The 13,257-nt window shown below is 43.4% G+C and overlaps 1 protein-coding gene across 5 annotated transcripts in view; it reads right to left on the bottom strand.

Annotated features, from left to right (window-relative positions):
* The window catches only part of IQSEC3 (IQ motif and Sec7 domain ArfGEF 3), a 99,181-nt gene that overhangs the window by 52,117 nt on the left and 33,807 nt on the right, over positions 1-13,257 (bottom strand). For all 5 annotated transcript variants that reach the window (XM_053976939.1, XM_053976938.1, XM_053976943.1 and 2 more), the window contains exon 2: positions 3,719-3,799. In XM_053976939.1, coding sequence (XP_053832914.1) covers positions 3,719-3,799 — 81 coding nt within the window. The remainder of the gene's footprint in view (positions 1-3,718; positions 3,800-13,257) is intronic.

Below are 13,257 nucleotides of genomic sequence, written 5' to 3' on the forward strand. Positions count from 1 at the left end.
GAAGCAATGGTGAAGGATTTATACTGTCCTTTGATATGGGAAAGCCCTTAGAGTTCAGGAACAGAAATCTGCCTGCTGCTGCCATCACCTCATCCAGTACTTTGGCTTTGAGCTTTTTGGCAGAAACTGGGATCAAATCTGTCTCTTAATATTCATGGCCTACAGCACCAGTTTTGCTAATTGCTGGTGCAACCCAGCTAAGCAGCCAGGTGGGAAATTTGCATTGCTAAACTCATGGAGACGCAACTTCCCCACAAGGAATTCACACTCGGGAGGAGAGAAGGGGGCTAGCTCTGCTTGTGGCAGTCAGTGAAGCAAAGCAGGACAAGATGAGTGGGAATAATCTCAAACACCACATTGAGTTGGCCTCTGTTGAGTGGTTAGACAGTGACATGTTCCTAATCACTCTCATCCATGTGAAGCCAAGGCATTTTTAGCTGGCAGCAAAGAAAGAGCGAGAAATCTTGCAGAGAAATGTTAGGGAAGACCACACAAGAACAACAATGACCATCACAAACCACAAGCAGAGACAAACTTTTGTCCGAGATTGTTCCTGGCATTCAACCTCCAGCTGTTATTCCCTGCATTTTCTTCTCCTCCTGTCCCTCTCTTGAGCCGTATGGCCGCTCCTGCTGGTCTCTCCTGATCTCTCACTGTTTTGATGTCCCACTTTCTCCTTCTCTGCTGTGTTTTTCCACAGTCTCCCAAAGGACTCCTGTCCCACAAGATGAGTCTGGGCTTCTGCTGAAAACAGAACTGTTCTTGCAGGTCCCAAACAGAAGGGATGTGGGCTGAGGTACAGTTCCCACTAGAGGAGGAGGAAGCAGCTGATCACCACTGGAGTCTCTGAGTCCCTTGAAGAGCTGAGAGTCACTTGCCTTTTTATGTTCTTTATTAGTTCCTATTCTCTTTAATCGGCTTAGACTGATGAGCCAAGGCAGCGGTAGGGATCAGCCGGGCTGTTTAATTAAAGGATTGCAGCTCAGCCTTGCAGTTTGGGGGTTTGTGTAAATGAGCTGCAAGTACATTATTTAATCTGCTGTGCTGAGAGGAGTTGGGGCATTAATGAAGCAAACTCTAATTAAAACTAGATGGCTGATGGTTATTAGTGGCATCAGTTCTGACAGGATTTATCTCATTTAGGGAAACCATCAGAAGGGGAAAAGAGAGAATAAACCCGAGCTGGTTTATCAGAATTCACAGCAGCACAACTTGTGACTGGCTGTTCATTCAGCGGGACACGGAAGAGCTGCACAGGGAGCCCCTATGTACCAGGTTCTCCCACCAGGAGCCCTGATAAGCTTATTTAGGGATATGCTTGGCTCACCCAGGAAGTGATTGCCTATTCAGGCTGTCTGACCCACATATTTCAGTCTTGACTGAGTTTTGTCCTGCCTTGGTTCAATGGGGAACCTGTTCATGATTTGAACAGGGTGACAGACTCTGTAAATGATATGATGTGCTTCTCCTAGAAGCCTAATGAGCTTCTAGGAGAGCTCAGTAGCTCCATATGAGCTTCTAGGAGAGCTGATTATTCTCCATATGGATGTCAGCTCCATGCTGACTCTGTATTTTTCCCTCTCTGACATTCTTTTGTCTTCCTCACTGCATTGTATATGTAACTTTGGACATGAAGGAAGCCCATGGCTGACTGTAAGACCTGGCAGAGACTAGGAGATGTTTTATGGCTAGCATAAAGCTAAATAGTGAGTTTAATAACTCTCTGCCTGTTTCTCACCTTCAAATAGCCATGGTGGCTTCAACCATCTTTGTCTCTGCATAGAATATTGTGTCACACACAGACAGATTCAGGACTGCTGTTGGGATCTGGAGGCATTAGAAATGGCAAGGACACAAGAAAGACTGGGGGAAAAAAGTAAGGAATGCATGAGGTCTGCAGTGTGAGGCAAGCTACAAAAGGCATCAAATGGACAGGCACAGATCAGGCATAGATCAGTAGGAGAAGCCCAAATGCAACATGCTATAGGGGTCATTGTCATTCATCTCCAATTCAGAATTTCCTGGCTCAGACTCATCTTCAGATGCAACTTGCCAAAGCTGTTAAATTACTGAAACAGGTGATCACTCCTTCTTCAATTTACCTGTCAAATCCCCAAAAAAGCAGGGCAGGCAAACTCAGGCTCAAGGGATAGGCAGGGCCTTTGGGAGTCAGCAGGACAAAAGGAAGGCCTGACAAAGAACATGACAAAAACGATCCTAGAGCTTTAGACTGTATGACTGACAGCCTTGTAGAATAAGAACATTCTAGAAACTAAGGGATCTGATCAGAAATAAGGCTGGCACAAGAATGGGGCAGGGTCAAGGTTGAGGGGATAAAGATAGAACACTACAGCAAAACTGATCCTTAGTTCTAGACAAACTAGAGCACTTAAACAAAACTCTCTCACTCTGGAAATGTAAGGGAGAGGTGGCTTTCCCTACCACAGAAATAGCCATGGTCTCCTCCTCTGCTGTCTCCTTTTCTTTGCCAGCATCTCCCCATCTGCCATGACAGGGCTGCCATGTAAACTTCACCAGTGCCTGAAAGCCTTCAGCACAGACTGATCATGGGGGTTAACCCTTCCATCTTCATACACAAATGGGCAAGAGAGGTCCTTCTTTACCCTGTCTCCAAGTGTGGCCAAACCCTACTTATGAGCATACACACCCACTCATCTCTGTTCTCTTCACAGTTGTCCAGCACTCACACTTTTTCTTGGAAGGAAATCAGAAACCACAGTCTGCTCCAGTGAGTAGAACAAGACAAATGTAATTGTAAAAATGCAGCAGCCTCACTACTGCAATTCAGCTGCCCAGTTCTGTTCAGAGCCCTGCTAGTAACTCAGGCTTTTTACACCGGTGCCAAAGGTCAGAGGTAAAAGTCTAGCAGTGTAATGAGAGAGATCTTTAAAGAGAAACCTCTTTGCTGTTGTCAGAAGGGTGATGAGGCCTGGGAAAACAGAGTAGGTCTGTAAGAGGTAAGGGTGGGAAGTCGTTAGAGGGGAAGAAGATGGCAAGAACAGAGGGACAAGGCCAAGTGTGGAAGCAAAATGCAGAATATGCATCTTGAGTACCTCTGAAGCTCTCTGGACCCCTTGGTCTTGGCACTGACATCTTTCACTGATGAGGAAGAGCTGAGAACTGCTGGTGTCCCCACACCTGGCTGCACTGGATACAAGCTGATGATAGTTAATAGTACCTGTCTATAGCTGTTCTTCACTGGCAAGCTCACATCATTTGACACAGGTAAAAATACTCCCCCCACCCCGTTTCAGGGTGTGTGACAGAACCCTGAGTTTTTTGGGTGACTTCTGCTGTACTTTAACTGTTATAGTGTGTGTGTCCAGGAACCTCATAGCGTGAGACAAATAATTTGAAGGAGAAGAGTGAAGCATGTGTGTGTCAGTGTCACATACAGTAAGAAGAGGTACAAGCATGAATGTGGGTCAGTGGAAGTGGATGTTTGAAGAGTGGCTGAAAAAACATTTTGTGTGTGTGTGAGTGGAGTTCGGGGGGGTTTGCAGGCAGTTACACAACAGTATCAACAATAATCTCCGGGAGGGAAAAGAGGGACAGCAATGCTGGGAACATGGGATGTAGGGGCAGATGGAGGAGGATTGGCATGTGTAATATGTGAGTTTTGTCTGGGGCAGGAAGATCAGTGATGGATGATAAGGAAGTAGAAAAAATAAAGGTCTTGCTGACAACAATTTCCCACCTTGGTGAGGAGTCTGGAGATGAAGGCTTCTGCTCTGTGTCAGCTGCTGGACAACAGAACTGGTGTAAAACAGTTTCATTCCTGTAAGAAAAAACAAACCACAGTGGGTCAGTGTTCACTTCACTCAGCAGAAAGCTCAAGGGAGAGTGCTATTTTTAGAGCCGTTCCAAGGGGACAGTGACTCCCAGTGATGATGAAAGAGTAGTCTAATTATTACATGAACATTTTTTACTCCAAGGTGGAGGGGAGCAGAGAGAAGGGGGCTAACAGTTCTATTCCCTTACCTTACCTGTTCTGCTGCTGATGTCAACCTGTGGAGAATGGGGCAAAAGTGCACTAACCAAAAGTTTTCCTTCTCACAGCATTTGTTTCACAATCCCATACATCTCACAAATGTCTGTCTTTAATTCTATTTCTTTTGGGACAGAAACATGTCCTTAAATGTGTTTTCTTGTATATATTTCCTATATATTGTGAAGTAGTTGATTTTTTTCTTACCAGTGTCTAAATTACCTCAGCAGACATTTATTGTGAAGCCTCCCTAGAGCACAGAAGTGGCCTTAGCACATCACTACTGGGCATTACCAGGAATAGTAGTGGAGAACTGATAGGACAAGCACAAGTAGGAGGACTGAGACCATGACAAGAGAAAGAGACCACAGAAGAGATAAGCAAAAAAAAGTAATTAACTTGAGCAAAACAGGAAAACAAAACACTAAAAAGTGTTTATTAGATAAGAAAGACAAAAGATTTCATACAAAGTTAGAAATCATAGTGTTACAGAAATTTTAGACACTGGGCTCTCATTTCCATTAGATAGGTTTATTGCAAGGAATCACTTATGGTATTTGATGTCTTGAGCTTGATGCCTCAAAAGAGGGATGCCAAACAAAGAAATCCCTGGGCAATTATACCCTCATGACCTAAACTCCCCATACCTCATGCCACAGTCCAGATCAACAGCATTATTGGGGTCTGCGGTCTCCTTGCTCTTCATTGGTTTGGTGTTTTGTTACCAAGTGGTTGTCACTTTTTATTCTCCATATCCTCCATATATCAGTTTCAGTGGAGGTTTTGGTCAGTTCCATAGTCAATGTGTCTTGGATTGAAAGACAGGTGTCTGCCAAGGAAGGTGGGAGCCTCCCTTGGAATGGAGAATATGACCCCCTTCCCTCTGAATTATTCTTACTTTTGTGAAAAACGCCAATCATTTGTTTTTTAAAATTTTTTAAGTTTAATAATAATAAAATGGCTATAAAAATAGTAATACAATTAGAGTAATAAAAATTTAGAGTTAGGACAATTACAAGACAATAAAAAGCAAAGAATTACAGACATCCGGATGTTCTCGGGCCCCTAAGGCTTATAAGCATCCCTTGTGGACAAAGGAATAATCTTAAAAGCAATAGCCTGTTGCATATTCATACATCCATACATGATGCATAAATTCCTTGCAAATTAAGAGCTTTTCTGGTTCTTGTCAACTTCTTCTCCTTAATCCTGGTGGTTCCATAAAGACAGAGAGAAGGTGGAAGGATGTTTGTCTTTTCCGATAAGGAGGCCGTAACTCTTTATGGGCCTCGTCACTGCCATCTCTATGAGAAGAATTTCTTGATTATCTCATCTATTTCTTCAGCTAGTTAAAAAGTATCTTACATAGTACAGTTTCTATTTGAACATTGTGTTATAACCTAAAAATACATTTAACACACTACTTGAGAGACTTAACACAGCATAACTTTCCAACATTACACATATAATATTCATTGTAACATTTGCGAAAGGCCAATCATAAAATGCGCATTTTCCACACTTTGAACTTGAGGGGCTTTTATCCAAAGACATGGGAAAAGGACTAATGGCAGGTTTATTTGCCAGTGTGTGTACGTACAACAGGGCAAACGAGGAACAACAACGGTGCCACAGAAGCAGGTGCGTAACGCGTGGCTACCGTGTACCAACAAATCCAAAGCAGGGGCAGAGAAACTGCAGCGCTGGGCAGCCACAGCCCGGCTCCTGAACAGGGCTGTGAGAGGCTCCCTTGGAGGGAAAAAGGGCTCGGGGTCCTGGGGTTCCCCCTAAGGCACCTGAGAAGGGGGTGAAGGGTGATAACAAGGTCTCTGTGCAACGGACGCTGCCACAAGCAGAGCTTCACTCGCGGTAGGAGAAGGCAGCACGAGACGAAGCCTCGCAGTGATGGTGAATTCTTCCCACAGTGGCTGTAGCCTGCTTCCCCTCCAATGCTGACAGCGAGAGTGTGAGAGACTGGACAAGTGCTGGGATCATATTTGAGTCTATATTCAAGCAGGCTCAGAAAATACTCCAGCTCCTACATCCTGCTCATTTGCAAACAATCATTTATATTGAAAAAGACCCTTGAGATCATTGAGTCCAACCATTAACGCAACACAGCCAAGCCCACCACTAAAACATGTCCCTTAGCATCACATCTACATGTCTTTTACCTTCAGGGATGGTAACTTCACCACTTCCCTGGGAAGCCTGATCCAATGCCTGACCACCCCTTCAGTGAAGAAATCTTTCCTAATAACCAATCTAAACCTCCCCTGGTGTAACTTCAGGCCATTTCCTCTTGTCTTGTTACTGGGGAGAAGTGACCAACCCCCACCTGGCTACAACCTCCTTTCAGAGAGTTGTGGTGAGTGATAAGGTCACTCAGCCTCCTTTTCTTCAGTGCTCTCAGCTGCTCCTCATAAGACTTGTGCTCCAGAGCCTTCAACAACTACAAATAGAATATTTTAAAAAATAGACACCCCACATTTCAGCCATTTCTAATTCCAGCATTTTCCTAAATGAACTACACTGTTCTCTGCTTTTATTCAAACAGCAGATGCACAACTTCAATTCCTAATTGTACACGAAGAAAGCACAGAAGAGGGAGGGAAAACATAGGGAAAGGGAAGAAGGAACAAGGATGGATGAAAAACTGAGAAATGGAAGCTTGTATATAGATGAAATGCCTTGGTAGTTAATTTATCATGGTAGAAACATAAAGAAAAGTAAAAGGGAAACTGGGAAAGGAAGAGTGGTGTGAAGTTTCAGGGCTTTAGGCTCAGTCTCCTGTGGGCGTTTTAAGAACAAAACATCTCTCAGATCCTTATCAGAGTGGGCACACTCTGAGCACCACAGCTGCAGTCAGCTCTTGACTCTTATTCTCACGATTTTTTATTTGTGCTCCACACCAGCGTTGGGTGTTTTTTGCCCAAAGCAGAGTTGTCTTGAACATCTGAGATCCTAAGATCTCTGGAATAGTTGTACCCCTTACTTACCATCACCAGATGCTGATCATGCTCAAAGGCAGAAATCTGCCTCCAGGCCATTTGGGATCCTTGAGTCCCACTCCAGGGGAGATGACTGTCATGGAGAACCCACCAGGGAGGTGGTGAGGAGCAGATACTGCCTGATGGAGGCAAATCTATGAGATGCAAATGGGTATTCCAAGACTGTACCAAAAGCTCTTCCTGTGACTGGAAGCAGGGAGGGGTATCTTATTATTCCTATTAAATCCAAGTTCATCAAATGCCCAGGAGAATTTGGAGCTCTGGGGCTGTTTGCACTCTTCTTCTACCACTTCCTTCTCTTTTGTGATGGCATACACCACAGGGACTGGGTTCCACCTTGGAGATTACTCCTTTTAATTTTCTTCTTTCTTTCCATCTCTTGATCCTGCTCATATCTGATATTTTTCAAACCCAAGCCCTCACTTTTGCATCAGAGCACTCAGACAGGAGCAGGGAGAGGGTTAACCTGTGGAAGAAGTTCACCCATTCCCACCTTAAGAGGTTGTGTGTTAATTGTTATCAGGACAAAGCAGCTCTCATCTGGGTGGAAAAGGCAAGTGTCCTAGAGCATCACTGCCACTTCTAAGCCTCAAGGAAGTGCTCCAGGAAAGCAACTGTTTTCCTAATGCTGTGAAGTCTTCAGGTAAGATGTTATTTTTGTTGCTGTGATTCAAGAGGGCCTGCGTGTCTGGTGACTACCTGGATTTTATCACCTTGTGGTTTTGTCAGCTTTTGCAAGTTTGAGGTTTGAAGTGAGCCTTGAGATGTTTAGTATCTGTCATAAGTCAGGATAATACTTTTGATGGTGGTTTGTTGTTTTTTTCTTTTCCTCTCTATGCTGTCCTTTTGTTGTGTTTTAAAACAAATCTTACTTCATAAGTCAGAAAGGCTACATAACTTGAATATGTGGCCTCTGAGGAGTTAAAACCGCAGAAAGCATGAGTCTTGTTTTAGCCTTTGAAAAATACGGAGAGAGGCAATGTAACTTCACTCACTACTTGGGAGTGTAGATCTGTAATTTTGTTTCTTTTTAAATACTTCTGGTAGGTGGCAATGGTCAACCAATTAAGAGGGTGGGTTCAGGGCCAGCTTTTTTGCCTGCGTTTTTCTGTACATCCTCTACTTTGTCCTCCTCAAACCATTGCAGAGACTGAAATTAAGCACACACCATCATAGGCTGATCAGGCAGGTGATTGTGGAGATAATTTCTCCCCATCTACCAGGATACTGTTGAACAGTTCTTTTCCAATGTATTGCTTTAAAAATAAACAAATTATTATCTCTTGGGCTGTATACTGATGAAAGCTTGGAAGGGAAAACCAGTGAGAATAAAAGGTGTTCTGGGTGAGCTGGGTGGCACAAAAGAGGAAGGGGCTCAGGGAGAGGGGGAGGAGGCATGCTGGGCTAATTGCTGCCAGCACTATGAGACCAGTGTGTGGAGGAGCAGCAGAGGATAAGGGTAAGCACAGATGCAAAGGGAGGACTGAGAACAGCCTGAGCCTGTCAGTGTCTTGCTCCATCTAGCTGGGATGCAACCTCCAGAGGCAAGGATTTGACAGTCCAGACCTATCTTAAATGCAGAGATAGCTTGGCCAAGAAGTTACCCATGCTGTCAATTGAAACATTAGCCCTCTCTCCTCTGAGAAAAAACAGCTGACTGAATTTTATTCAGTTGTCTTTGACATTGCTCCTGACAAGAGGTGTCATGCAGCCAGCTGCCTGCAGCCTCGATAGGGGTATCTGTGAATGAACTGTCCAGCCACAGCAATTCCTGCTCTGTGATGAGCTTTACAGAGGCTTGTGCCAAACCTCCTGGCTAACACAAGCTGTCTAGTGAGCTCAGGAGTTAGCTCTACCTTTCTGGCTTCTCAGAAAGTTGGACTGTGCTGCAAAGGGGCTCCATGACTCATGCTGCCTTGGTCTTTCATCAATGGTTCCCAAGGAGATAAGCTTTTTTTCCTCTTTCTTAAAAACTGGCATTATAGAGGGAACAACAACTGAGGTCCAAAACACTGAAAGTCTCTGTAGCTTGCACATCACAGGGCCAAATGGAGAAAACTTTCCTAAAATTCCCTTAATCCTCTATCTTCCCTTTGGACAAGTGCCTGGGGCTTTCTGCTCAGTCAGTGTTGCCCCCTAAACATCGGTGCCCACTAGTTTAGCACTGATCAGAGCTGCCTTGAAATAGAGATGCCCATCTGCTGAGAACTGTATTATGGTAAACAAACCTAACTTCTTTTTGTTCTCCTGCACCCCCACAAAAGCAAACCCCCAGACAGCATATGGAAAATAGTTGTGCTCCCTGCTCTCCAGCAGTCAGCTTTAATTAAACATATATCCTGTGTGGCCTGTTCCCAAAGATAAAGAGAAGCTCTGTGTTTTTCTGCATGGATGATTTTCGACTACAAGAAATGCCAAAACAAGACAGAATGAAAATTGTTCTCAGTTCGAGTACACAGAGTGTACTTCTCTCTACCATGGTGCAACACCCCTGCATCCATCCCACTGCTCTGGTAAGTTATGTAGGACTGGCATGCTCCATAAATGAAGATCACTGGGTTATCCCACTGCCCATACCTACCAGCCCCTGGATTCTGATCCTTGAGCCCTACTGGCCTGCATATCCATCAGCCTTGCCCTTGGCCCAAGCACACAGCAGTTCTTAGAAATCTGACAATACTGAATCAAGCAATGTTCTATCAGTAAAGAACTAGTGCAACTCATGCAGCCTTTCTGGTTTCTCTTTAAAACTCCACCTTTTGAAGAAAAGCAAAGACTTTGACCAAAAGTCACTGGTTTTAGTGCTGGATATCTCAGCTTTCCTGGAGTCTTTTGCCACTTGTCTCTATCTTATCTTTTTTCAGATAGCTGCCAAGAGAACAGATGGAGTCGCAGAAAATCGTGGCCTAGGAGGCGAAGATTAAAGGCAGAAAGAGTCAAAGAAGAACTGAAGTCATCTCAGATGAAGTTTTACTGGCTGTTATCTTTCGTAAGATGAGCACTGGAGAACCACAAACAGGAACTGTTTAGCAATGCTAAGTTAATGAAAGGCCAGTTGCAGTCCTCTGACTCTCCCAAAATGTAGCTCAATGCTACTTCTACCTACCAATGGAGCTGTGACAAAATCTAGCTAAGGTTAGCTGCAGACCTTACTCCTTCTACCACCTCCCTCCTGTGATAGATCTATTTTTGACTCCAGTCAACCTGATCCTGAGACTTGAAATGAGATCTCAAAAAGGCACTGTTTCCAAGAGTACTGTCTAACAACTAGCTGCTTCTCCCCACTTCTTCACTCTTCACTGCAGAACAGCACAAAATTTTCTAGCTGTCCTAATGGCTTATCTCAATTGTAGGGCATTAGACTAGTGTTTTGTAGGCAGTTTAGTATGGGCAGGCTTCATATAGTAAGGAAACATACATGATTAAAAAGAAATTCAAAGTAATTTCTGGAATTTAAGTTCATTAAGTTCCTGTAAAGCTGATGGCCTTCTCATTCTTATGGTATACTGTTGACAGCAAGAATTTGGTAAGATTCAGAGGGGACTGGGCATTTTAAAGATTATTAGAGTACTTAAGGCAGATCCTTCCCAAAGCAAATATGTAGGACCCAAACTTACCAGCATTAGAAAGCCCATAGCTCTTTTTTATTCTTTCCTGTTGAACATTTGATGTTGGCTATCTCAGAAAAACAGTTATACAAACCAGAACCACAAAAGTGACTGACTGAGAAAATTCTGTTTTAAGGGGCATGGGCCTTAGTAACCAAGATATTGAAGTGTAGGAGTGCAACAAGCAACTATTGTTGCCTGGAAATAGAACAGACCTTCCTAAACAATGTTAGAATGATAATATGAAAGCAAACCTTTACTTGAAAGCCTTCAGGTACACAATATGGCAAAACCTGCACATGGTACAGCAAGTCTACCATTTCTATAAGGTTAGTTGATTAGTATACCTATCATATATTGTCCAATAAGGAGAGTAGTTGGTTAGGTAATATTTCCTTGGGTACTGCCCCTTTGGATTCAGTCCAGGGGCTTCTTTGCCTCACTTTATTTTGTCTTTCCAGATTCTGGTTGGAAAACAGAACGTCTTTATAGTTGGTTTTCTTCTTGGAATAAGACTACAGAGTATTTCAGGAATGTAGTTAGAAGGTTAGCTTATTGTTCCATAATGTAGGGGAAAAGGGTAGTAAAATTAGTAGGAGCTATAGCCATGCATTAGCAATCTACAAAGCTGCAAATATATGAAAAATATAAAAAGCCAAAAATCTTTAGGCATCACTATAATTTTATTTTTTACATTCCCAGCAACTACTACAATCACAACCTGAGTGTTGCTGGGATTCAGGAATCAAGCATTTTCAGAACTTATTTCAGACCAGTGCCTGTCTTGTTCTGCCTATAACCCTCCACGGGCTTCCATATCTAGTTAATTGCATGACAAAAATTAAGATGTGTCTTGATGCTGTCTAAATTCCAGAACACAGTCCTGCCTAACAGAAACAAACTGATGAAGGAGCCCCACTGTGCAGTGGCAGCACAATGGATAAATGTACGACATACACAGACATGCCCAGCCTAGCCAGGATGCTCAGCTGCCCCTCTTTCAGTCCACCTCAGTGCCTATCATTCTACAGCTCTTCAGAATTCTCAAAGCTGTTCATCCTTTTCTCCACCACTCAAAGTCATGCTAGGAGGGAGGAAGAGGGGGGAACTTGAGAGGAGCATCTATTGTCTCTGCTTGCCTGCCAAAAATGAAAAATCAAATATGTTTTGTAGTCTGGAACTTGGCTTGCTTTGATCATCTCATGAGTGTTGGAGAAAATGTCTTGTTCCATTATATTTCTCTTTATATTTGATTATTGAAAGATCAGTACTCATCCTCTAAAACTTACCTAGCACCTGCTTAATCATCATCTTCTTTTTTTGGTACAAAAATTCATTTAAAGTCATACATCCTTTGCATAGCATTACTATAAATTTCTTTTTTTAGTGCTTGGGGATGGGATGAAGATGGGATTCCCATTGCTACAGTATTTACAGTTTCTCACTCGATTTTAGAGACCCTATAAAATGTCTTAAAAGAAATTGTCCTTGCTAGCATAAAATACCATATGCATACACTACTGTTTGGAAAGTGACAATCCAATGTGACACTCTGACGCAAATGTGTGTCTCTGAGCTACCGTGGAGTTTTCAGAACAGCACAGCTTGGAAGGATAAGCACAAAGCACTGTGCTGGGGTAATGGAATTTCCTGTGTTGGAGGAAGAGGGTCTGAGCCAATGCTGCTGTGATCTGATCTCTTTTTGGTTAACTCATTGGGTGACTACAACCGATATGTCAAATGTGCCATTCATTTATCACCATCTGCTTCTAGGGATGGGGAGATTAATGCCATATCTTCCTGAACAGTTGGTTTCTCAGCTTACTTTAGCTCATATAAGCGTCAGGGATTTCTTCTGTTCATCTTCACTTCTACCTTGAAGAAATTCTTGGGGGAAAATGTGGCATGACTGGCAGATGGGTGCATGGATTTCAGAAAGAAATTGTTGTACCAATTGTACCTTTGTACCAATTTGTACCTTTGTACCAATTTCAGTGCAAAGAACATGACCAGTAGACATGTGAATGTGTACAAAGAGGTCTAAGCACGTAGTGATGTATGGTGTACATGCCACCAATGTAAGGTGGCAGTGTTAGGCTTGGGATCAAAGTCAGCAATGTGAATGGGAAATGGTGAAAATGAACTGTGGCCTCATATTAGGGCTCAGCAGGGTCTGTTGCTCTACCATGGACCTAAACACATGGTTTTCTCTTCGTGACAGGCTACTTGACATAAAGATGTCACCTGTCACTGTATTCAATGAAAATTGCTGCTGCTAAGTCCATTTTGTCACCCAGAAACCCTTGAAGGAAATCTCATCCATTTGTTAAGCCTACCAGGTGTGGTTGGGCTAACTGCCAGGTTTTCCTGCGTGCTGGAAATGGGCAAGAGTGGGAAAAGGAATGGGATGTGCTCAGGAATCAACTGCAGGGAGAGAGTCCATACTGGCTTCTGGATCCAGTCTGACTGAGATCTCATTGTGACAGCCAGAAGCAAAGTCTGGGGCCAGGTTTTGGACCCCACTTTCAGCATTTCTTATGCTAGCTAGGGCATTACTTTATGCAGTTTTGTGGCTCTTGATGCTTCAGCTACGATAGGATTAAATAACAAGGTGAACTAAGGAGGATCA

This window comes from Vidua macroura, chromosome 5 (genome assembly GCF_024509145.1).
Source record: "Vidua macroura isolate BioBank_ID:100142 chromosome 5, ASM2450914v1, whole genome shotgun sequence".
Taxonomy (NCBI): Eukaryota; Metazoa; Chordata; class Aves; order Passeriformes; family Viduidae; genus Vidua; species Vidua macroura.